Below are 25,087 nucleotides of genomic sequence, written 5' to 3'. Positions count from 1 at the left end.
CGGCCCGATCGCCGTGAACGGCCGGCCGGCCGTTCACGGCGATCGGGCCGGTGGCACGGCGATCAGAGTCCCACAAAATAATAAATACCTGCCCTGGACCCCTCAGCTAGGTAGCGGAGGGGTCCAGAGCAGGTATTTGTACATTACTCACCTGTCCCGGACTCCTGATCGGCGTCTTCCGGGTTCGCGGCGTCCTCCATCTTTCCGTTCGGTCTTCGGATCTTTCCGGCGGTCCCCGTCGTCTTCTCTCGGCTATTTTCGGCTCCAGCCTCGTCATTTTCCGGAATTTGCGCTCTGCTGTCCTCTAGCGGCTGATATGTGTAATACACGTATCAGCCACTATAGGGATGTTCAGAATGTAGAAAAAGTTTGTTTTTTTTTTCCAAATTTTTTTTTTTCTATTTTCCGCACCCTATCGCCGCTGAGTGTTGATCAGCATCGCACGAAAGTGCGCTGCTAATCAGCAACTCCTCCTTTTTGGCGTAGGGTGGTTTTTTTCTATATTCTACTGCCACGGTCTGCTGATAAGTGCCGCACATAAGTGCGGCATTTATCAGCAACTCCTTTGTTGGCGTAGGGTTTTTTTTATACTTACTGTAAAAAAAACACGTAAAAAACACTACATTACACCACACTACATTGAATAAAGTTTGACACTACACCACTACATACCCCATATACCAATCCCCAAATAAAGATGGCCCCCAGGGTGTTTTGGGCGTCAGAGGGATACGTTATTATTGCCTCCGACACCAAAACAGCCAGTGAGGATGAATGGGGGGATCCTTCTTTCCTCCATTCATCCTCATCATTCTCATCATCCAGTGACGTGTCTGGGGGTAGCGTAGCGTACGCTGCCCCCCAGACACGTCTTTTCCGCCAGTACCGTCCCAATAAGAGATCACGGTATGGTGTGAAATTCTCCAAACTGTGTGAGCGTACCTCAGGGTACACTTACAGATTTAGGGTACGTGCACACTGCGGAATGGCGAAGGATAACCCTTCGTGCATTCCGCAGCTGGCACCCGCCGGCGGACTGATGCGGGCGCATGTCTCTACCTGTGTCATAGACTCCATGTTATGCACAGGCGGATTCCGTCGTCCATCCAAAGAATGAATACGTTGGACGGAGAGCGGAATCCGCCCGTGCATAGAATGGAGTCTATGACACGGAGTCTATGTGCACGTACCCTTAGAGTGTATGTAGGAAGGGACACCCGAATCCAGCCCCTAGATGCCCCCTCCCCCCCCATCCTCGGAACAAGTGGAAAGATCGTCCGGGAACTGATCTTCCCACTGCTGGATAAAGGTCACCACCTGTACGGGGATAACTTTTATACCAGCACCCCCTCTTCTGGTCCCTCGCTGCCCGAGCTACTGTAGCTTAAGATACGAAAATATCAGAAGTAGTAATAGCGCCCTAATATTTAGTAGCCATATAGCGGACCCAGCGCTTCTGGATATGAAGGACCCCGTATCGCACCAGGACAACATTTTCCAGGTGACGTCCCCCACACTGGAGAAAGGGAGACCCCATAAGAAGTGCAGAGTGTGGGGTAACAGGGGGATCAGGAAGGACACCATTTTCCCGTGTGACACCCGTCCTGATCACCCCGGCCTCTGCATACTGGATCGCTTCAAGGCGCACCACACGTCATTGGGGTTCTACATTATCTAAATTCTGTCCCTTATTCCTATTTCAGGGGTCACGTTGATCCAGGGATTATTCTGATCGCCATTATGGAGTCGGGAAGGAATTTTTCTCCTGTGATGAGGCTACTGTCATCTGCCTCACGAGGGTTTTTTGCCTTCCTCTGGATCAACACAGGTTGAATTTGATGGACACCTGTCATTTCCAATCTTATAAACTAATAATTGGCCTAATACCCCCAAATAAATTAGAATGGTCCCTTTTCCCCAGCTAAGTAGGTATGGCCGCCATTCCCATTAGAGGATGTCATGATGCAATTACAAAGCCTCTGTGCGGCCAGGACAGTAGAAACCCCCCACAAGTGACCCCATTCTGAAAACTACACCCCATAAGGAATCTAACAAGGGGGGCAGCGGGGATATGGCCCCCTGGTGACGGCCACATTTGGGACGTGAAAATGAAAAAAAATTGTATTTTTTATTTTCTCGGCATATGTTCTACGTAAGTGACTGTCACCAGTGGGGTCCATATCCTCACTGCACCCCTTGTTAGATTCCTTATGGGGTGTAGTTTCCAGAATGGGGTCACTTGTCGGGGGTTTCTACTGACCTGGCAGCACAGGAGCTTTGTAATTGCGACATGGCCTCCATCCTCCATTCCAGCCTCTAAATGGCGCTCTGTCCCTTTGGTGGCTTGCCCTGTGCCCATATGGCACATTATGCCCACATGTGGGGTATTTTCGTACTCAGGGGAAACTACCCTACACGTTTTGTGTTCATTTTCTTTTTTAACCCCTTGTGGAAATGGAAAAAATCAAGGCTAGACCAACATTTAGTGTAATTTTTGTAAAGTTTTTACTCTAAATCATTAATCTTGTCATGATTTTTTCATTTTCACAAGGGGCTAAAAGATAAAAAAACCAATAAATGTGTAGAGCAATTTCCCCTGAGTACGGAAATACCCCATATGTGGACATAAAGCGCCATGCGGGTGCAGGGTAAGCCTCCGAAGGGAAGGAGCGCCATTTCGTTTTTGAAGGCTGGATTTGAATGGAATGGATTTTTCGAGGGGCCATGTTGCATTTAAAAGGCCTCTGTGTTGCCAAGACAGTTAAAACCCCCCACAAGTGACCCCATTATGGTAACTGCACCCCTCAAGGAATGTAACAAGGGGTGTAGTGAGCATATGGACCCCACTGGTGACTGGCACAAATATGGAACAATGTGGCGTGAAAATGAAATATTACATTTTTTACACTATAATGTTGGTTTAGCCTTGAATTTATCATTTTCACAAGGGGTTAAAAGAGAAAAAAACACACAATATGTGTAGAGCAATTTCCCCCGAGTCTGTAAATACCCCACATGTGGACATAAAGCGCCATGTGGGCGCAGGGCAAGCCTCCGAAGGGAAGGAGCGCCATTTGGATTTTGGAGGTTGGATTTGGCTAGAATGGATGATGAACGCCATGTCGCATTTACAGAGCCCTCCTGCTGCCAAAACACTGGAAACCCCCCACAAGTGACCCCATTCTGGAAACTGCACCCCTCAGGGAATCTAACAAGGGGTGCAGTGAGGATATGGACCCCTTGATGACGGGCACATTTGTGCCATGAAAGTGAAAAAATAAAATTTTTTACTTTTACTTCACATTGTTCCACATTTGTGCCAGTCACCAGTGGGGTCCATATGCTCACTGTGCCCCTTGTTAGATTCCTTGAGGGGTGTAGTTTCCAGAATGGGGTCACTTGTGGGGGGTTTCCAGTGTCTTGGCAGCACGAGGGCTCTGTAAATGCGACATGGCCCTTGAAATCCTTTCCAGTGAAATTCAGCTTCCAAAGGCCAATTGGCGCTCCTTCCCTTTGGAGGCTAGTCCTGCGCCCCCTTGGCACTTTATCGCCACATGTGGGGTATTTCCGTACTCGGGAGAAACTGCGCTACACATTTTGTGTCTTTTTTTTCCTCTTATCCCTTTAAGAAAATGAAAAATTGAAGGCTAGAACAACATTTTAGTGTAAAAATTTTTTTTTTCTTTTTTCACGCCATATTGTTCGGAAAATCTGTGAAGCACCTGTGGGGTCCAAATGCTCACTGCACCCCTTGTTACATTCCTTGAGGGGTGTAGTTTTCTAAATGGTGTCCCTTTAGGGGTGTTTTTTAGGTTTTGGCACCCCAGAGCCTCTGCCAACCTGAAGTGGTACAGTCAGAAATGACCAAATATAACGGAGGCGTTGAAATTCACTAGGCTCTCCTTTGTATCTGAGGCTTGTGGTTGCGTCAAATAGCGCAATAGGGCCACATATGGGGTATTTCTATAAACTGCAGAAATGGGGCAATAATTATTGGGGTGCATTTCTCTGGTAATAGGTTTATAATTATGAAAAATATTGGATTACAATAAAATCTCTGCACAGAAAATTAAAATTTTCAAATTTCTTACACACTTAGCTTTTATTTCTGTGACTCCCCTAAAGGGTTAAAACACTTTCTGGATATGCTTTTGCAGAGTGTGGGGGGTGCAGTTTCTGAAATGGGGTGCTTTGTGGGGCTTTCTAACATACAGGCCCCTCAAATACACTTTAAACCTGAACAAGTCACTAAAAATATCTGATTTTGAAATTTTACTGAAAATTTGGAAATTTGCTGCTAATGTTTTAAGCTTCCTATCGTCTAAAAAAAAATGAAAGATCATTTAATAAATGCAGCCAACATAAAGTAGACATGTTGCTAATGCTATTTAATATATAATTTATGTGGTATAGCCAATTTCTGTATACGCAAAAAAGTTTCAAAGTTGGAAAAATGCAGTTTTTTACATTTTTTCACATTATATGGGTTTTTTTCATAAAGATTCATTATGAGTATCGACTCCAATTTACCAGAAATGTAAAGTACAATATGTCACGAGAAAACAATCTCAGAATCAGCCGGATAGGTAAAAGCATCCCGAAGTTATTAATGAATAAAGTGACACAGGTCATATTCATAAAATTTGTCTCTGTCATTAAGGCCATTTCAAGCTCTGTCCTTAAGGGGTTAATCTTAACAAATATATTATTGGAAAATTTCTATTTTCCATTTTTTTCCGGCCTAATTGTGAATACTTTCCTCCAGCCCCTGTAGGGTTAAAATGCTCATTATACCCCTAGATTAATTCTTTAAGGTGTCTAGTCTCCAAAATGGGGTCACTTATGGGGGTTTCCAGTATACAAGCCTCCTAAATCAACTTAAAAAAAGAACTGGTCCCTAAAAAAATCATTTTGGAAATTTCATGAAAATTTTATAATTTGCTGATACATTTTTAAGCCCCGTAACACCCTAAAAAAGTTAAATATGTTTACAAAATGAAGCCAGAATAAAGAGGACATATTGATAATGTGACTTACTAACTAATTTTTGTCATGTGCCTTTTTTTTTTAGAAGCAAAGAATTTCAAAGTTTGTAAAGTGCAAAATTTTAAAATTTTTCATTATATTTTGATGTTTTTCACAAAAAACACACAAGACAGTGACCAAATTTTGCCACTAACATAAAGTACCATATGTTACGAAAAAATAATCTCAGAATCGCTAGCATATGTTAAAACATCACTGAGCTATAAGCGCATAAAGTGAGACAGGTCATATTTTGAAAAATGAGCCTGGTCATTAAGGCCCAAACAGGCTTGGTCCCTAAGGGGTTAATCACTTTTCATTACAATTTTTCAGGACTTGATGTGACAAAAATATCAGCAATTTTACACATTTTGTGCTTATGCAATTTACTGTGCAATATCAGGAATCTGATAATTTATTAGTTCAGGCGATTATACACACAGTGATACCAAATATGTTTGTTTATTTCCCCCCCCCCCCCCCCCACACACACACTTTAACTTTTAGTCCCCCTGGGGGACTTTTATTATTAGTGCACTGATCTCTCAAAGAAATCAGTGTAGTGTACATTATCAGTGCTGTATTGCCCGGCAGCCCAGAGCTATAGATGGCTGAGACGGGATCTCCCCTCCGCTAGGGATGGCTATTTACAGCCATTTAGCCAAAAGTGCCTCAGGCCAGGTCGGTGACTAGGAACACACCGGCGCTGTGCGTGGGAACTGTGCGCTGGTGCCAGTCAATTGATGTAAAGATCTTACCTAGGGATGAGCGAACTGAACCGTAACGAACCAGATTCGTTACGAACTTTGCAAAACTTTGAGAAAGTTCGTTACGAATCTGGTAAAAATAACGGCGACGCAAAATTGTACTTTTTTCACAGAATAGACCAGGATACAAGGGATTATTACTCCTATAATCCCTTGTATCCTGTTTTTTTGTGAATATCTCCTCGGATATACCTGAACGCTGCCTAATCAAAAATTTTATGTGACAGCAGAAGACACATGAAAGCAACTTCAGTATTCAAGCTTATCGAATTTATTAAGAGAAATTCAGTTCATATCTTTACAATAAGGTTAAAAAAATAGGAGAACACCGTTTATCCGCAACAACAAGAAGTTAAAAAAAAAAAGTCCAAAAAAAAAGTCCCATCACTGTCCGAGAAAAAAAAAAAAAGTCTAAAAAAAAAAGTCCCATCACTGTCCGAGAAAAAAAAAATTCCCATCAGCTGTCCCATCACTGCACAGTTGTTTACAAACTGTGTTTTGGCGACTCATTGGTTGTTTTGGCGACTCATTGGGATTCTTGGTGTCCAAGACCGTGCACCCCAGTGCTGATGTCTGGTCCTTTAATTATGCTTTGGGGAGGCCAGTTCTGCACAAGTTCTGCCTCCACCAGCTTGCAACCATCCACCGCTTTGACTGCAGTCCAACCTGCCCGGGTGTCTTACCAACAATGTCAGGCCCGGCTCTCAGGCTGTCCTCCATTTTGTGAGCCTGGGTGAACGGAGCCACAGTGGGCAGGAGCTCCTCTGGACCATGAGGGAGGAGATATATCAATGGCTGACCCAAGGTCAACTAACGGTGGGAAGTGTTGTAGCCCAAAAGGGAGAAACCTTTTCTTTGCAGTTCAGCAGGGAGGGCTGCGTCATACACCTTGTATGGCACATGTGATAAACCTCATAATGCACAAGTTTCTTCGAACATGTCCTGCCAACTGTTGATCCCTTTTGAGGACACGACTCTGTGAGCAGGCATCAACGACATCATCCCACTTGTCCGTGTTCTACAAAGTGCGGTGAACCACATAATCAGCGAGGATTCCTAGGCCACCACTCCAAGGCTGAACATCCTCCTCCATGAATAGTCAGGTACTGCCTCCTCCTTAAATAGTCTGTTCTCAATCATACTTACAATTTATGGGGAGGTAAGGGGGACAAGCGGTACAAGAGCTTACAATCTATGGGGAGGTAAGGGGGATAAGCAGTACAAGAGCTCACAATCTATGGGGAGGTAAGGGGGATAAGCGGTACAAGAGCTCACAATCTATGGGGAGGTAAGGGTGATAAGCAGTACAAGAGCTCACAATCTATGGGGAGGTAAGGGGGATAAGCGGTACAAGAGCTTACAATCTATGGGGAGGTAAGGGTAACAAGCGGTACGAGAGTTTACAATTTATGGGGAGGTAAGGGGGATAAGCAGTACATGAGCTTACAATCTATGGGGAGGTAAGGGTTATAAGCGGTACAAGAGCTCACAATCTATGGGGAGGTAAGGGTGATAAGCGGTACAAGAGCTTACAGTCTATGGGAGGTAAGGGTAATAAGCGTTACGAGAGCTTACAATTTATGGGGAGGTAAGGGGGATAAGCGGTACAAGAGCTTACAATCTATGGGGAGGTAAGGGTAATAAGCGATACGAGAGCTTACAATTTATGGGGAGGTAAGGGGGATAAGCAGTACATGAGCTTACAATCTATGGGGAGGTAAGGGTTATAAGCGGTGCAAGAGCTCACAATCTATGGGGAGATAAGGGTGATAAGCGGTACAAGAGCTTACAGTCTATGGGGAGGTAAGGGTAATAAGCAGTACAAGAGCTCACAATCTATGGGGAGGTAAGGGGGATAAGTGGTACAAGAGCTCACAATCTATGGGGAGGTAAGGGGGATAAGCGGTATAAGAGCTTACAATCTATGGGGAGGTAAGAGGGATAAGCAGTACAAGAGCTTACAATCTATGGGGAGGTAAGGGGAATAAGCAGTACAAGAGCTCACAATCTATTGGGAGGTAAGGGGGATAAGCGGTACAAGAGCTCACAATCTATGGGGAGGTAAGGGTGATAAGCGGTACAAGAGCTTACAATCTATGGGGAGGTAAGGGTGATAAGTGGTACAAGAGCTCACAATCTATGGGGAGGTAAGGGGGATAAGCGGTACAAGAGCTTACAGTCTATGGGGAGGTAAGGGGGATAAGCGGTACAAGAGCTTACAATCTATGGGGAGGTAAGGGTGATAAGCGGTACAAGAGCTTACAGTCTATGGGGAGGTAAGGGGGATAAGCGGTACGAGAGCTTACAATCTATGGGGAGGTAAGGGGGATAAGTGGTACAAGAGCTTACAATCTATGGGGAGGTAAGGGGGATAAGTGGTACAAGAGCTTACAATCTATGGGGAGGTAAGGGTGATAAGCGGTACGAGAGCTTACAATCTATGGGGAGGTAAGGGGGATAAGTGGTACAAGAGCTTACAATCTATGGGGAGGTAAGGGTGATAAGTGGTACAAAAGCTCACAGTCTATGGGGAGGTAAGGGGGATAAGCGGTACAAGAGCTTACAGTCTATGGGGAGGTAAGGGGGATAAGCGGTACAAGAGCCTGATCTGTCCATGGGTTTAGCCATTTTTATTTTATAAAACTAGATAAAGACGCCTACAGGTAGTGGGTAAAGTGCGGCTGTTTTTATGGGGTACTCTAAATTTTAATGTGCGAGTTTATATTGGTATTATGGAGCTGTCATTGTGTTTATGGGGAAACTATGACTCTTTAAATGGGGGTCTGACACTATGGGGGTCTTTGGTGCTATTCATGGTGAATACGGCTCTGGTATGGGGTGCTATGACCTATGAGAACAGTCTGGCTGTAGTTATCACAGTATCCTGTTTCTCTAGGGAGTTGGCAATGAATAGGTAGAAGCACTAGGGGCAGTATAAACGCATTAGGAAGTGTGTCCCATCTCTCGCTCCATACTCTGCGTGCACCGTCTTTCTTCTTCCCCCATGTGCCGGTAGTAACAGAGAGCCAGCACGGTCATCATGTCTGCGGATAAAGCGGAGCTGGATCTTAATGGAGCGAAGCAGAACACCGGCATGTGGCTGGTGAAGGTGAGCTGATACAGCAGTGCGGCTGCCCAGGCTGGAGGTAGCTGTTGTTGGCTTCTATATCGAGTACCGCATATAGCGCAGCGCTTTGTTATGGGATCTCACGGCTTCATGTAGCTGAATGTGAGACAGACCAGTACACGGGCGTTGTGGACGGAGTAGTTGCAGGTAGCAGCCAATCAGACTACAGCTCTCATGCTTAGAGAATGAAAGTAACAATCTGATTGGTTACTTGTGGTGAATGCTTTCTGTGCTGTGCGGCATCATATGGAAGCTCCGGGCACAGCATAACTCCCATCAGTACTCCCACATCTCATTGTCTTCTGGAGGAAATCCCTGGCTGCTTGTATTTTGTAACCATAGAGCAGGGGGAGGGAACCTTGGCTCTCCAGCTGTTGCAAAACTACAACTCCCATCATGCCTGGACAGCCGAAGCTAAAGCATGATGGAAGTTGTAGTTTTGCAACAGCTGGAGAGCCAAGCTTCCTACCCCTGCCATAGAGTAATGTTACTCACAGACATTCGGTGTTATTTAAAGGGGAATTCAAGTTGCACTTTTCTATATTTGCCATCATATTTTCCCCTCCCCACATTTGTAGCCTCCAGTCCTCCTCACAGGACCTCTTTCTGCGCTCATGTCTTGTCTTCTCAACCACGGTCTCAGAGAGTTCTCCTTTACCTTCTCTGTGGGACTCACCACCCCAAAACGTCAGACTGTCGTCCATTATCACAACCTTCAAGCCAGAAATGCTTCTCAGGGAAACCTCCGATAACCCTGCTGCCATTACGCTACAGTAATAGTGTCACTCTCGTTATAAATTTCAAAATATAGATCAACAGTAGATGTGATAGAAAGCAAGTTTACAATTTACATTCATTATTTATTTTTTAGTTATGATGGAAAAAGACTAAACGCAGGAAATCCCGGTTATCTGAGTGAGCTGTGACTCTCTGTACTGGCTGGGACTTTCTGCGTTTAGTCTCCTTTTTTTTATTTTTTCAACCAGCATGAAACTAAAAACCTGCCTACAGGAGACTGGACAGCTTTGTTATAAAGCATGAGAACTAAAAACATAATGAATGGAAATGGCAAGCATTCTTTATATCTTATCTACTGTTTTGCTTTATATCACATCTACTGTTGATTTAGAATTTTAAAGTTAAAATGACAGGTACACTTTAAGGCTATGTTCACACTACGTAAAAGTACGGCCATTGTTTCCGATGGCAACAACGGCCGTACGTTTGATGCGGTGGAACAATGCCTGTTGTTCTATGGGATCCCATACGGGGCCGCAAATAACTGACATGTCAGTTTTCTGCGTCCGGAATACAGTGAATTCCGGCCGCAGAAAGACCTGTCAGTTCACTGAGCGCTATGGGAAGCTCTGATGCGGGCGCGCGCTGATGTGCCCACATCAGAGCTCTGCGGCCGGAAAGATCATCCGGCCGGTACTTACGTAGTGTGAACATAACCTAATTCCAAGAAGGGAGCAGATCCATACATGTGCTTTCAGTTCTGTAGCTTACATGACAAGACATCGCCGTCTAATACCCTGGCTGCTGCTGCAAGTTTCCGGGAGGCTGGCTCCTGTTGTACTACTATTGTGAGCCTTTAGGGGGAAGATTTATTAATCTGGTGTAAAGTAGGATTGGCTCAGTTGCCCCTAGCAACCAATCATATTCCACGTTTCATTCCTCACAGATTCTTTGAAAGGTGGAATCTGTTTGGTCGCTAGGGGCAACTAAGACAATTCAAATTTAAACCAGTTTGATAAATCTCCCCCTTAGTGTCCATTTACACAGAAATATTATCTGATTATCTGCCAAAGATTTAAAGCCAAAGCCAGGAATAGATTTGAAAAGAGGAGAAATCTCAGGCTTTCCTTTGTGACTTGATCTCAGGTCATAGTCTGTTTCTGGCTTTGGCTTCAAATCTTTGGCAGATAATCTTTCTGTGTAAATGGACCCTTAGTTTAAACAAACCAGTGTGTTTTTACTGAAAACTTAAAGGGGTATTCTCATCTCAGCTAATACAGTTAAACTTGGAATAATGGAATATTTTTTCACTACAGTCATCTAGCGAGCTTGTCTCCTTCTCCTGATATGCTGCTCTTTTCCACCCATTGTTGACAGCTCGTTGTCTAGGTTACCAACCATCACCCTGCTCTAAAAACAGTGGTCTGGCTGGGGTATGTATAGCTATAATGTACAGAGACACAGTGTAAATATACCGTAATATATATATTATACACACCCACTGGATCATTTATTTTAGAGAATTGTAGTGGTCTGTAACCTAGACAATGAGCTGTCAACAATGGGTAGAAAAGAGCATCGTATCAGGAGAAGAAGGCAAGTATGCTATAGATGACTGTATTTGCAAGAAATATTTCATTTGACAAGTCCTACAAGTATAACTATATTAGTTGAGATGGGAATACCCTTTAAAATGTACTTGTCATGATAAAGACCAGTGCAGAATGATGTGTAGCTGCAACTGATGCCGAAAGATTACATTTTCTTAGATACATCCCACACTGACTCCATACATAAGGCTTAAAGAGGTATTCCACTTAAACATAACTTTTCATATATTGCTGCCCATGGTCAGACTAACAATTTATTCCTACTTCTTAGCTATTCAGTCTCCTTACCCCAATTCTGTGCTGCTGCTTTCAGCTGAAAACATAAAAATCTGTGTGTGAGCCTTTTTCTGTCTTCCCCGCCTCCCCCCTCCCTTTATAGACAGATTATATAAATAAGTCCCTGAATGGCTGCATGTGCAACTTTGTAGCTTCTTTGTAATGCTGCGAGGGCTAATAACAGTGAGTTCATCAGCAACTTGAACTCAGAATATTCCTCCTGCCATTATAAAGAAGCTACAATGTTGCATAAAGTCTGCCAGGCCCTTGTTTACACAGTCTGTGTCAGAAGGGAGGGGGGAGGAGACAGAGAGAAAGGCTCAGGCTATGTGCACACAGAGCAAAAGTGGCGGAATTCCGCCAGCCTCCCTGTCATAATGCCAGTCTATGGGAGGCTTGCGCGCCTCCTCTCTTCACGCTGAACAAAGAAACATCGTTCTTCACCGCGGAAAGAGTAGGCGTGCGAGACTCCCATAGACACTCATTATGACAAGGAGGCTGGCGGCATTTGGAATTCCGCCACTTTTGCTCCGTGTGCACGTAGAACGCGCAGATTTGTGTCTTTAGCAGAAAGCAGCAGCTCAGAACTGGGGGAAGGAAACTGAATAGATAATTACAGGTATGGAATGAATTGTTAGTCTCACCATGGGCAGCAACATATCAAAAGTTATGTTTGAGTGGAGCACCCCTTTAATAAGAATGTTCTGTACTGGTCTTCATCACAACAGTTATCCCTTATGGTGCATTTACACAGACAGATTTATCTGACAGATCTTTTACGCCAAAGCCAGGAACCGATTATAAACAGAGAACAGGTCATAAAGGAAAGACTGGGATCTGTCCTCTTTTTAAATACATTTCTGGCTTTGGCTTCAAAAATCTGTCAGATAATTCTCTCTGTGTAAAGGCACCATTAGACCTCTCGCAGTGGAAATTTAGTTAAATCTTGTAGGCATTGTGTTATAGAGAAAAGGGCTATGAACAGACTGATATACAGTTTTGTGTGAAATGTTCCAGGGTAACTTGTCATTTATTAAATGAATTGTCTGACCTGAGAAAAGTTTTGCTATATAACTGTGTTCATATAAAGCAGGGGTTAGAAACCTGGCTCTCAGCTGTTGCAATCGATTTTGCGTTGATTTTCCGAAGTGTGCACATACCCTAACAGCTTGGACATGTTAATAGATATGTGCCTACACAGCGCCATGCACAGAAAACAGCAATGCACTGTATTCAGACACTTTCCTAGCAGTAACTTTTTCAGCAGTTTTTGCTAGTTGACCTACTTGTGTGTATCATTAAACCATGGTTGCCTTTGACCTTGTCACCAGCTTGACGTTTGTCCTTTCTTGAACCACCTTTAGTAGGTCAGACCTGGTTCACATTAAAGAGTCACTGTCGTATTTTTTTTTTTTGCAGAAATCAATAGTCCAGGCGATTTTAAGAAACTTTGTAATTGGGTTTATTAGCCAAATCTGCCATTATCTGCATGTAAAAAGCCTTTTCCCAGGTCCCCCCCTCCTTCCTCTTTTTCATCCACTCTGAAAAATCTGAAAATTGTGACTTGTTGCAGGAGACGTACCCTGTCTGTTCTAGGGAGAGGGGAGGGGGGAGGAGGAAGGAGGGAGTTAGCCGGCAGCAGAAAGCAGATAACAGAGGATTACAGGCACAGAGCTGGGTGACAGCTGTAATCCGAGCTCAGACAGGTCACTGGTGATGGTCAGTAGAGATATCCCGTGAGGGATTTGTAGATTAACTCTTTGTTGTCCTGTTTTGGTCTTTTCTTTAGCTCTCTCTATAGGAGAACAATGAAGACAGGGGGGAGAGCTTCAGACTGCTTTTTCATGATAAAAATGCATTTTTCGGATAATAAACCCAATTACAAAGTTTCTTAAAATCGCCTGGACTATTGATTTCTGCAAAAAAAAATTTCACGACAGTGACACTTTAAGGTCTGGCAAATGTTTTACAACTGAGAGAGAGGATGTGCATGGATGGCCTTGTGTGACATGGGATTTTGTCTCCCCTCCTTCCCCTAGCTGTCAGAATAAAGCTTCCATCCAGACTCTAACCTGCTGTTATGTTTCCATAGATCCAGGGATGCTGAGTGCCTTCATCCTTAGCCTGTGTTCCTGAAATCCTTTCTTTTTCTCAATATGTAAATCTGGCAATTTCTTTGCACCTTCCCTATAAGTATTCCTCTAACGTAATGTGAGGGACTGTCTGGAGACAAACTGCAAATGATTTTCATCAATTATTTCATAAGTTATATGTGATTGGAGGATGTTAAACATAAAAAGTCCTTACTGCCTACCCCGATTCCCATAGCTGCCCCTCTGATGCCCATTTGTCAAGCCTTCTTTCTGTCTCCAAGATGAGTCATTTCAGCAGGAACTGCCTACTTAGCCCAACCGTACCAACAGCGGTGTCTCGCTTCAGTCAGTAATTGCTTGAGCGCAGTGGTGTAGCTTACCATAAAGGCCACGCTGCTGTGGGGGGGGGGGGGGCATTTATCAAGACTGGCTTATGAGTACGCCATTAGTGCCCTGCCCCCTTTTTCCTGTCTGGATTTACTAAGTGGCTTATGCCTCCTGATACAGTGAGCCAGCCGTGTGCCTGGCATAGGCATTTCGCAGATATAAAATCTACACCTGCTCTTGATTTTTTTTTGTCTGGTTTACGCCAGTTTCTAGACGTAAACCTTGATAAATTGAGCACAGGAGGAGACCATGCCTCCTCCCCACCTTAAAGCTTGCCTGAAGGGCAGGCTGAGGTTGCGGCTGGTGTTTGCCAGGGAGAAGGCAAGAATGTGCTACTTCCCCCGGCGTAGGCCAGGGACGCAACCTGAATAAATCTCCCCTCGAGCGCAAAAGAGTAATGAAAAAATGACTCCCAATTGTTTGTCAAATGAGCTTTGTATGTTAAAGCACAGTGAGCAATACACAGTCTTCAGTATATCCTTATGTTTGAGATGGCACTCATGTAGAGAAGAAAGCTGAATGTATGCTGCTGGTGGTACAGAACACTGGGATTCCTGTTGGCGAATGTCTTACCAGTTACTAGTCACAAATTTGAAACTGGCGTTGAGCAGATAAACATTCATATGCCTCGCTGCCTTTCTAATTTCCCCTGCAAATGGTTCTTTTGATGATCAAATAGAAAAGACATCTATCAGCTGAACAATATCTGCAGTCTAAATATAGGATTCTAGGCTGTTTGCATTTAGAGAGAATAAACACTTCTGTTATCTGCATTGCTAATCCTCCCCATCAGCTCTGTTTATATAGTGAGATGTGTTATTTACAGGGATGGGTATCATTCCCCATATTTATGTGAAGTGCTGTGATTTAATGATTATTTGTTCTTTTCTGCAGCTTCCAAAGTACTTGGCTCAGCAGTGGTCGAAAGCATCGGGAAGGGGCGAAGTTGGGAAGCTGCGAATTGCCAAGTAAGTCTATATTTTTCTCTTTTGTGTCTGGCGACGTCTATTATGGAGAGATGTCTCCCTAACTAATTTTGCCATCTTGGCAATAAATCTTGGTTTAGTTACCATATTAATTAATTGTGCCATACAGAGCAGCGTCTCGCCCTTCCCCCTTTACTGTCTATTCGTATATACAGTTCCCGTTACCCGGACCGGATGTGTGGTATTACAACTCCGCTCCAATAACTGCAATGGTGCCGTTTCTACAGGAAAGGGGCTTTCATCTTACCCTAGATAACCACATTTAACAGCATTTTCTGCGATCTGTAAAAAGGGCAGAAAGATTTTCTGTGCCCTGTGTATTTTAAAGGGAATCTGTCAGCTGCAACAAAAGTTTTATCTAGCTGCAGCTTATCTCTTTCTGAACAAAGGGGTTAGCTGTGATTTTCCATCTTGACTGAACCCTATCATCATTACCCCCAGCATCATCTGTTGGTGGTTGTTCTAGACGGCCCCGTAACACTATACTGATGTCTCACTCTATTGCCAGTAGCGGGTTCAGTTGACAATAGTCTACAGTGTATGTACAAAGACTTTCCTGAGCTCCTGAAGTGCGGCAAGCTGTAGCACCTCCTTAAAGGGGTTGTCCAATGCTACAACATGGCCACTTTCTTTCAGAGACAACACGACTCTTGTCTTCTGTTCAGGTGAGGTTTGCAATTAAGCTCTATTCACTTCAATGGAACTGAGCAGCAAAACCTACACCTAAACTAGAGACAAGAGTGGGGCTGTCTCTGGAAGAAAGTGGACATGTTTTTGTATCGCTGGATAACCCCTTTAATCCCTCCTACCATATCTGACCCTGCTTGGTGTCAATCATGCAGGAAGGGGAAAGAGGAAGCAATCTAGCTTGTAGCAGATCAGGAGCTTGGGAAAGCCTCTTTGACACTTTTCTACATTCTGGAAACACAGCCAGATATATGAAAGACACGATGTGTCTGCTTGAACTAACGCCTATCTAACATTTGTCTGCAATACAAATTACAGATGTTAGATTTCCTTTACATGCCTTTACCTGTGTGAAGGAGCCCAAAGGCTGTAGTGTTGTGTTTTGTTTTGTTTTTGTAGTAAAATGCCACTCGCCAGCCTGGATGCACTTGCTGGAAGTGATCAGGAGCTGAAATCAGGCAAACAAGTTGTTTACCACAGTTTACATAACCCACCTAGAGGTCATATGTAGTTATAGTCATGCTGTTACCATAATTCTGCAGTTACCGATATAATGTAGCTTGTGTGCTAAGCTCCACAGGCTCCATCTGAAATGATGAACTTCAGATCTATTCAACCATGTTCCATCCTCCAAACTAAGGAGGAGTATATAGGCTGGTTATAGCGGCAGAATGAAGCGCACAGTTGTGTAACTTGTACTAAACCACAGATGTTTAGCATGCACATGAATGTGTTCTTTCAGCATGCAAGCAAAATGTGGAGCCAATATTTTTTAATGCACAATGGACTAAAAAACTTAGCATCCATTTGGTTACCAAAGGCAACAATACTACTTTTTCATTGCTGAATAAATGATATGTAACTGCAGTGGAGGTCATGTATAAACCAGTGCTAAGGAAATAGTTATTGCCTATAGCTATTTGCATGTTTAGGACCCCAGTAGAATTACAAATGAGATTTCCTGTGCATGATCCTAAAAATGCAGCTCTTGTAATCCTAAAGCGTTTTTTTTTCTTTTCCGCAGAAACCAAGGAAAGACTGAGGTAGGCTATCATTCATATTGCTTTTGAGCTACATTGCTTATATTGTATATTCAATAAGACTAAAGCAGGCCATTCACATCAAGTATTTTAAATGTTGGTGGATTCTGCCCAGTTCACTAGCAATCTAATGGATCTGGACATTAATTGTGCTGTTTGATGGGGGAAACAAAGTTCTGGTTCACTAGATTTGCTATGGTTGATCTCTTGTTTCCCACTGAGATGAGTGCGGCCAGAGAAGTGTACTTTTATACATGTTGGTTATCATCCACAGGAATGTTTCTTGCAATGCTCTTGGCCAAGAATCGGCTTGTAAAAAAGGCCCTTAAGATGTCTGGCAGAACTCATCTCAAAGGGCCTTTTACACGCTCCTACAGCCAGTAATCGGCCCGTGTAAAAGTGATCAGCTGAGGTCTGGGAAAATTATTGATCCTCAGCTTATTGTGTGTTCAGTGCAGGCTTCAAAATGTTATTGGACAATAAACAAGGATATGGGGCCAGTAACAATGAAGGCTAACTGACAGCATGGATATGCATATATCCCTGCTGTTCATTTCCAGATCACACAGCAGTACAGACTTACCTAGTGCGATGCTTGTGATCAAGCATCCTGTTCTCCAGCTCTCCTGTCCAGCCACTGTATCTTTAGACCTCCACCTTCTGAAAGCTGGAGGAGGCAAGGCCTGGAGACAGTGGCTGGACGGGAAAGAGTCGAAGAACAGGATGCCAGATCGCAGCAGCGCACTAGGTAAGTATGTACTGCTATGTGATCTGGAAAGTTTCCATTGTTCGTTTGTTCAGCCCAGGCACTCTATTTGCAGTGCCTTTTATGCAGCATACAAAATCGGGCTCTGATCTCACTGATTGGAACTCTGTTGCGGCTGCCCGTGGCTGACAAATCTGTCAATGTAAAAGGACCGTTAGGGTGTTGTGCCTTTACACAGTACGACAAATTGAGCAGTCAGGCTGCGCGAACGATCAGTGTGTATATCTGCATATATCTGTTCTGTCCAGATCACAAGCAGCAGGTCATACTTGCTGCTGTAATCCGACATCCTATTCTCTGGCTCTCTGTCAATCATTCTGGAGGAGGCGGCGGTCTGAAGATACAATGACTGGATGGGAGAGACTGAGAACAGGATGTCGGATCACAGCAGAAGCGCACTAGGTAAGTGTGCATGGATTTTGATCTAGAAACTGGCAGCACAGATATATGCATAGCTTTGCTGTCAGTTTTCATGGCTGCACGAACAGTACATGGATTGTTTGTGCATCCTGGCCGCAGTGTAAAGGCGTGATACGAACGATCCATGTAAACTTTCCCGATCACACAGCAGTACATACTTGCCTAGTGCGCTGCTGCAATCCGGCATCCTACTCTCCGGACCTTTCCTTGCCTGCCTCCTCCGGCTGGTCCACAGCTGATTGCTGTTACACGGGCCAATTATCAGCTGAAGGAGCATTTTTTGCAACGCTTCTGTCCATAATCGGCCCTTGTAAAAGGCCCTTAATGGTTTGTTTAGACAGAGCTTTATCTGATAGATTTTTTTGAGGCCAAAGCCAGGAACAGAGTATAGACAGGGAACAGGTCATAAAGGAAAGACTTGAGATTTCTCTTCTCAAATCCATTCCTGGTTTTGGTCTAAAAAAGAAAATCTGTCAGGTTAGTCTCTGTCTAGAAGTTCACACTTTTGCCGGGGCCCTGGGGATATCTGTCACATGCTGTTTAAGCAGAAATGAAAGAAACAGCAGTTTCACAATCCAGTCTCAAGGGGGACCTAAGGTTATAGACCTCCCTGGTGCAACACCACTATTAATATATAACGTTAGATTTGATATATAACCTCTTGTTGTCTGTCCCATTTATTTCCATTTTATTTGTGGATCTTAGGCTTTTTATTCTGCACTGATTAAAGAAGACTTTAGCATATGTTGAACTGAGAGATTTGTTTTCTTACAGGTATCATTTACTCTAAATGAAGAGCTTGCTAGTATACAGGATATTGGAGGAAAACCTGCTGCAAGTTTTGTTACCGCACCCAGGGAACATCCTTTTCAATTACAGAATGTGGGAGGACAGACTCTAACCGTGTTTACTGAAAGCTTATCCGGTAAGATGGCAAATAAGTTTCACGAGGTCTCATGACTGTACGTGGGTGCTAAGCGTAAGTTACAAGATCAGTGTTTATCAAATGATGACTGAAATACTGGAGAATCTTATAAGTAGTTGTGATCTTGTGTAGCTCCAAGGTATTAAAATCGACATTTTTCATTTTAAATACATATGTGCATTTTGCGTGTGTGTATTTGTCTGGTAATATGAACATACACAGTGGTAGCTCGGTTTAGGAGTAACTTGGTTTAAGAGCTCACCATTTTTCAAAATGGTAACTTGGTTTAAGAGCATTGCTTTGGTTTAGGAGCTCCCTGTACTAGGTTGGAGGGCGAGTGGGGAGGGGCATTGTCTGCATAGCGGGGTCTACAGCTCTGTACTCTGACCCAGGAAGTATCACTCACCTTACAAATCATGGCAGATGCTCATTCCCTCATACTCCCTGCAGTCTGTCAGCCCTTGTGTTTTCCATCCTCTCCGTTCCTGCTATAATGTGCCTGGACTCACACTCAGCTATACACACTGCTGCTATAATGTGCCTGCACTTACGCAAGTAGTGTAATGTATCCGCAGCGGATTTCACTCTGCGAGTTCGCAGCGAAAGCCGTTGCGGATACCTCTCCTGTTATGTTCTTTTTCCCCATCAAACATGTTTTTTGATGTTTTTGATAAGTAGGTGGATGGCAGACCTGAGAGCCATCACATGCCCTCCTATTCATGGGCAATCCTGTTCAGTCATGGATCATTTTCTGAATTTTGCCCTATGGTACAATGTATGTGAGAATATGAGTGAAATTACGCTTGAACAATGGAAGTTTATAACGTTATGTTTGTGAGGCAAATCATTGTATGGAGATGACAGAAGCTCTCAGGGCACAGTTTTGTGCTGATTTTAATGCCAGATGAGGTTTGGAATTCTGCAGTTGTTGAATTGGCAGATCATTGATGGTTTTGATGCACTATGTGCCACAGTAATACGTTGCAGTGCTTTATGCCCAGCCAGTGCTTGGGAATAAACCAGCGCCATGTACAGGAATCGGGCTTCGGTTGAAATAAAGGACTGCGACATCGGCATCGCCACACTGGCACAGGTCTATTCATGTAAAAAACTACAAAGCGATGTACTACTGGTACATTCGCTTTAAAGTGTCGCTGTCGATAAAAAATTTTTTTTCAGAAATCAATAGTACAGGTGATTTTGAGAAACATTTTTATTGGGTTTATTAGCCGAAAAATGCATTTTTATAGTGAAAAAGCAGTTTGAAGCTCTCCCCCCTGTCTTCATGGTTCTCTTATGGAGAGGGGAGGTGTAGAGGGAGATGAGGCACCAAAACAGGACAACAGAAAGTTCATTTACAGCTACATCGCCGGTCATCTCCTTTGACAGTCAGCACTGACCTCTCTGACCACAGGTTCCGCTGTGTAATCCTTTGTTCTCTGCTCTCTGCTGCCGACTAATCTCCCTCCTCACCCCTCCCCTCTCCCCCCTCCATAGAACAGACAGGGCACGTCTGATGTAAACGAGTTTAGATTTCCTGATAATGAGCAGTGGATGAGAGAGAGGGGGAGGGGGGGGGACCTGGGAAAAGTCTTTTCGAATGCAGATAATGGCATATTTGCCTAATAAACCCAATTAGAAAGTTTCTTGTACTATTGATTTCTGCAAAAAAATAAAAAATGACAGTGACACCTTCACTGCCTCCTCATGGCATGACACTATAAAGCAGCCATACTTACCCAGCCCACTGCCCTGCTGGAACACAACCGGGATCGGACAATCACACAGTGGGGGCAGCGAGGGGGTGTAAGGGTCCTATTTAGCGAAGCATTTTTTTTCTAATTGCATTAAATTGCAAATGAGATTTTTTTTTTTTTCATCGTTAACTTGAAATTGTTCGCCATATTACACAGAAAGATAGTCATTAGTTTATAATTATGATTGTTTACTTCATCTCATCCCAGCCAATGAAGGAATCATGGAGAATTACACTGAACGATTAGTGAACAAATGCAGAATTACAGTGTACGATTAGCGATGATTTTGTAGTCTGTCCCGAAGAAACGATGAACGATTTCTCATTTGCCATTGATTGTTGCCTGCATTTACACCAAACCATTATTGTTTAAATGAGAACAATATAATAATAATTTGCACAATAATCGCCCTGTTTAATGGGGCCGTATGTCTGGCTCGTTTGTTTTATGCCATGGTGATTCGGTAGGGAGAGTTTTAAGATTTCCCTGGACAACCACCTTAAATGTTTAGTCCCAATACTTTTGTCGACAGTGCATTACGAACAGCTTGCTTCCTCGATGAGCCTTACCCATATGCACACAAGAGTAGTAATAGGCTGAATTCACACAGTGCAGTTTCTTTGTTGGGGTTTTGTTGCAGTTCTGTAGCGGTAATGCAGCTTCTTCACAGAATTTATGCTGTACTGCAATGAAATGATGGAGTACCCCAATGAAACTGCAGTGTGTGGACACAGCCTTATAGCTGTGTTGAGTTTATTTTCTCGTATCTGAGCTGCTCTAGGTGCTTTGTCAGTATAAACCATAAATTGATCTGACGATTGACATTAGCCTCCCCCACACTTCTTTTGTGTTTAATATTACTTTTCTAGCTTTTTGTTGTGTTGTGTATATAGCAGAACACACTCTAGTTGCTAGGCTAATAGCCCGGCATTGTACTCTTGTTATTCCCTTTCTTGTGTCATTTCAATAATCACATCTGTGAGGCATTCAGGCTAGGTTTTCTATACTGCACTTGGTGTTATCCACAAATTATAGCTTCCGAGAAACGAGGCTTGTTGAGCACACATAACATATGGCTTGTGTGGGTACTAGATACAACATTAACCAGAGCAAACGTTCTTACTCAATAGCAGGAAGGAATATAGGGATGAACCCAGCCTCAGGTAAGGAAGGGATAGCCATGACCCAGACTTGGGACAAGACAATATGGATGGCTATCTCCATTTCACCTTCTAGTCATAGTCATGATGGCTTGTGTATTCTTCTCTAGTCTTCTTTTGGACTAAAGATAAAAGTAATCTGCTGGTTGGTCGGGATATAAGGATCAATGATTATATGTCTGATGCAGTTTGGTGCAGTGCTGGCCGATAAAAAGAAAAAATCAGCTTGTCGGGCCATTAAAGCCTTGGCTGTTTTCTTGTAGCACAGTCATGTCAAACTCTGGCCCGCGGACCAAATCTGGCCCGCAGTGCCATTATTTTTGGCCCGCTGAGATTTTCCATTGCTGTATTAAATCTGGCCCACCTGATGTTGCAGCAAATTTTAATATGGGTGGACCGGATGGCCACTTGAACCGACCATATTTTAATCTCGTAAAAACTGCCTGCAGCCTAGAAGTATGTCAGTAGTGCCCCGTCACCCGTAACGTCATTGCGTGCATCCTCCTCTGGGCACCTCCTGCAGTGTTAAAAGACCCAGGAAGGGTGAGTCCAAGCTAATGGGGCAGTCATGAACAACTACAGTAGGGGCTGGCTTCTATTCTGGAGGGCTGGCTGGCTTCTACATAAGAGACCTGTGGAGGGCTGGCTACTATATAAGACTATTGGGGTGGCCTAGCTACTATATGATACTATTTTAGGGACTGGCTTCCATATAAGACACTATTGGGGAAGGCTGGCTTCTACTTTGGAGACTATTCTGGAGGGCTGGCTTCTACATAAGAGACTTGAGGAGGGCTGGCTACTATATTAAACTATTGGGGTGGGCTGGCTGCTATATTAAACTATTGGGGTGGGCTGGCTATTATATAAAACTATTGGGGTGGGCTGGCTATTATATTGTGGGCACTATTAGGTGTTCTGTCTTCTATATGGATCACTATTGGATGCGCTGGCTACTATGTTGGGCTCTAGTAGTAGGTCTTGCTATTATGTGGGGCACTATTGGGGGGGGGGCTACTTCATGGGGCACAATTATGGGATAACCTACTGCTTGAGGGATATAATGGCTAACCACCATGTGGGGACAAATAGGCAGTGCCAGGAACGCTGCACGCTGCTCTGCAAGATACACCGTATGCACGCTTCATTAAATATCAAGGTTGGCCCCCGACTTTGTTGAGTTTTCTAATTTTGGCCGACTGTGTATTTGAGTTTGACACCCCTGTTGCAGCACTTTGTTATTTAGTATTTAAAAAAAAAAATAGTGACTTTTTAGGCCCTGTTTATACGTGTTAGATTTGACACAGATGTGGTTCATGCAGTTCATCTGTATCTTAAGCATGTAAAAAGGGGTATGAAACTGTGCTTACATACTGGCCCAGATTTATCAATGTGGCACAAAAAAGCAGGCACATTTACAGATAGCAACCAATCACAGTCCAAGTAAAATACTTGCTAAGGTTACAAACCCACTTGGCGGGTCTGCAGCGCTGCAGATCCCGGCCCTATGCTTTTAATGGCAGACAAACACGCAGCAGGGATGTACATCCCTGCTGCGAGTTTGTCTGCGATCGGGCGGCCGGGGCTGCGGGGGGGGGGGGGGGGCGGCGATCGGGCGGCCGGGGCTGCGGGGGGGGGGGGGGGGGGGGGCGGCGATCGGGCGGCCGGGGCTGCGGGGGGGGGGGGGGGCGGCGATCGGGCGGCCGGGGCTGCGGGGGGGGGGGGGCGGCGATCGGGCGGCCGGGGCTGCGGGGGGCCGATCGGGCGGCCGGGGCTGCGGGCGGCTGGCTGGAGCATATACTTCACCTGGTCCCCGCTCCGGCTTGCTGAAGACATCGGGAACCGCCGGAGCCGGGATCAGGTGAAGTATCAGCTCCGGCGGCCGGGGGGTTAATGGGGTGGGCTGCAGACAAACTCGCAGCAGGGATGTACATCCCTGCTGCGTGTTTGTCTGCCATTAAAAGCATAGGGCCGGGATCTGCAGCGAGTTTCGCTGCAAAAACGCAGCATGGAGACTCGCTGCAGACCCGCCAAGTGGGTTTGTAACCTAAATCTACAAAAGGAAAATACTTGTAAACAATGGGGGAGATTTATCAAACATGGTGTAAAGTGAAACTGGCTTAGTTGCCCCTAGGAACCAATCAGATTCCACCTTTCATTTTTCAAAGAGTCTGTGAAGAATGAAAAGTGGAATCTGATTGCTTGCTAGGGGCAACTGAGCCAGTTTCACTTTACACCATGTTTGATAAATCTCCCCCATTATGTCCAGTTTCACAGTTATGTAAAAAAGTAGTATTTTTTTTTTTCTTTTTTTTTTTTTTTTGTTTCCCTAATTGTTTTTAAGTGCTCTATTTTTGGTTACTCAGTTTGATATTGCATCATTTCACATAGAAATTGCAGTCCACTGTGGGGTCATGTTGTTGACGTAGTCTTTTGGTCATTCATACCGGGGTAAAAATGTGCATATAGAGAGCTTAGATACTTAGCCCAGAACAAGCAGACATTTATATGAATAAATTACTACTTATCCTGGAATTTTTCCCACAAAACTATGTCAGTCTGCTCAGCTCCACCTTTTCTATAACACAATGCCTGCAGATTGGACTACTATTCCTTTAAAAAGGGGTACTCTGGCATCAGGTTAAACCACCAAACATGCATTTCTTTTGAGCATCTAAGGCTTCTTTTACACTTAAAGGACAACTCCCGCAGGACCCCCCGCCCAAAAAAAAAACACAGACACACACAGACACCATACTCACCATCCCTCCGGTGACGATCGCCACTCCATTCGCCCGCCGTCCGCCTCACCGTCACCGCCGTCCGCCGTCCAGCGATGTCTCTGATTTCCGGGTCCTGGGGATGGAAAAGGCTGCCAGTGCGCTTGCGCACCGGCAGCCTTTTCATTGGCTGGAGCGCATCACATGGCTTCCAGCAACCTCAGCCAATCAGGGCTGACGAAGCTGGAAGCCATGTGATGCGCTCCAGCCAATGAAAAGGCTGCTGGTGCGCATGTGCACCAGCAGCCTTTTCCGTCCCATTCACTCTCTATGAAGACGCCGAGGAGGAAGAAGACCCGGACCGCCCCCCCCGGCTCTGACGTCGTCGTCACCAGATGCCGCCCGGGAGAAGAGGACCGTGACGATCGTAATAGGTAATGTATATATTCTTTAACTTCCGGGCGGGGGGTCGGGGGTCCGAAAGTGGGGGAAGGGGGCCAGACCGGGTATTTAACCACATTACAAAGTTCTATAACTTTGTAATGTGTGTTAAATAAGCTAAAAAAAATTTTCGTGGGAGTTGTCCTTTAAAGATTTCCTTTA

At 44.4% G+C, this 25,087-nt stretch overlaps 1 protein-coding gene across 2 annotated transcripts in view; it reads left to right on the top strand.

The window, feature by feature from the left end:
- The first annotated feature begins 8,774 nt into the window (after positions 1-8,774).
- Positions 8,775-25,087, top strand: part of GTF2F2 (general transcription factor IIF subunit 2) — a 122,671-nt gene continuing 106,358 nt past the window's right edge. For both annotated transcript variants that reach the window (XM_069970530.1, XM_069970529.1), the window contains exons 1-4: positions 8,775-8,901; positions 14,918-14,991; positions 16,721-16,739; positions 18,697-18,847. In XM_069970530.1, the coding sequence (XP_069826631.1) occupies positions 8,833-8,901; positions 14,918-14,991; positions 16,721-16,739; positions 18,697-18,847 (313 nt within the window). In that variant the 5' untranslated portion in view covers positions 8,775-8,832. The remainder of the gene's footprint in view (positions 8,902-14,917; positions 14,992-16,720; positions 16,740-18,696; positions 18,848-25,087) is intronic.

The sequence above is a fragment of the Dendropsophus ebraccatus genome, chromosome 5 (assembly GCF_027789765.1).
Source record: "Dendropsophus ebraccatus isolate aDenEbr1 chromosome 5, aDenEbr1.pat, whole genome shotgun sequence".
Classification (NCBI taxonomy): Eukaryota; Metazoa; Chordata; class Amphibia; order Anura; family Hylidae; genus Dendropsophus; species Dendropsophus ebraccatus.
Note: the sequence above shows the minus strand (reverse complement) of the source record. Positions and strands in the feature narration are given on the sequence as shown.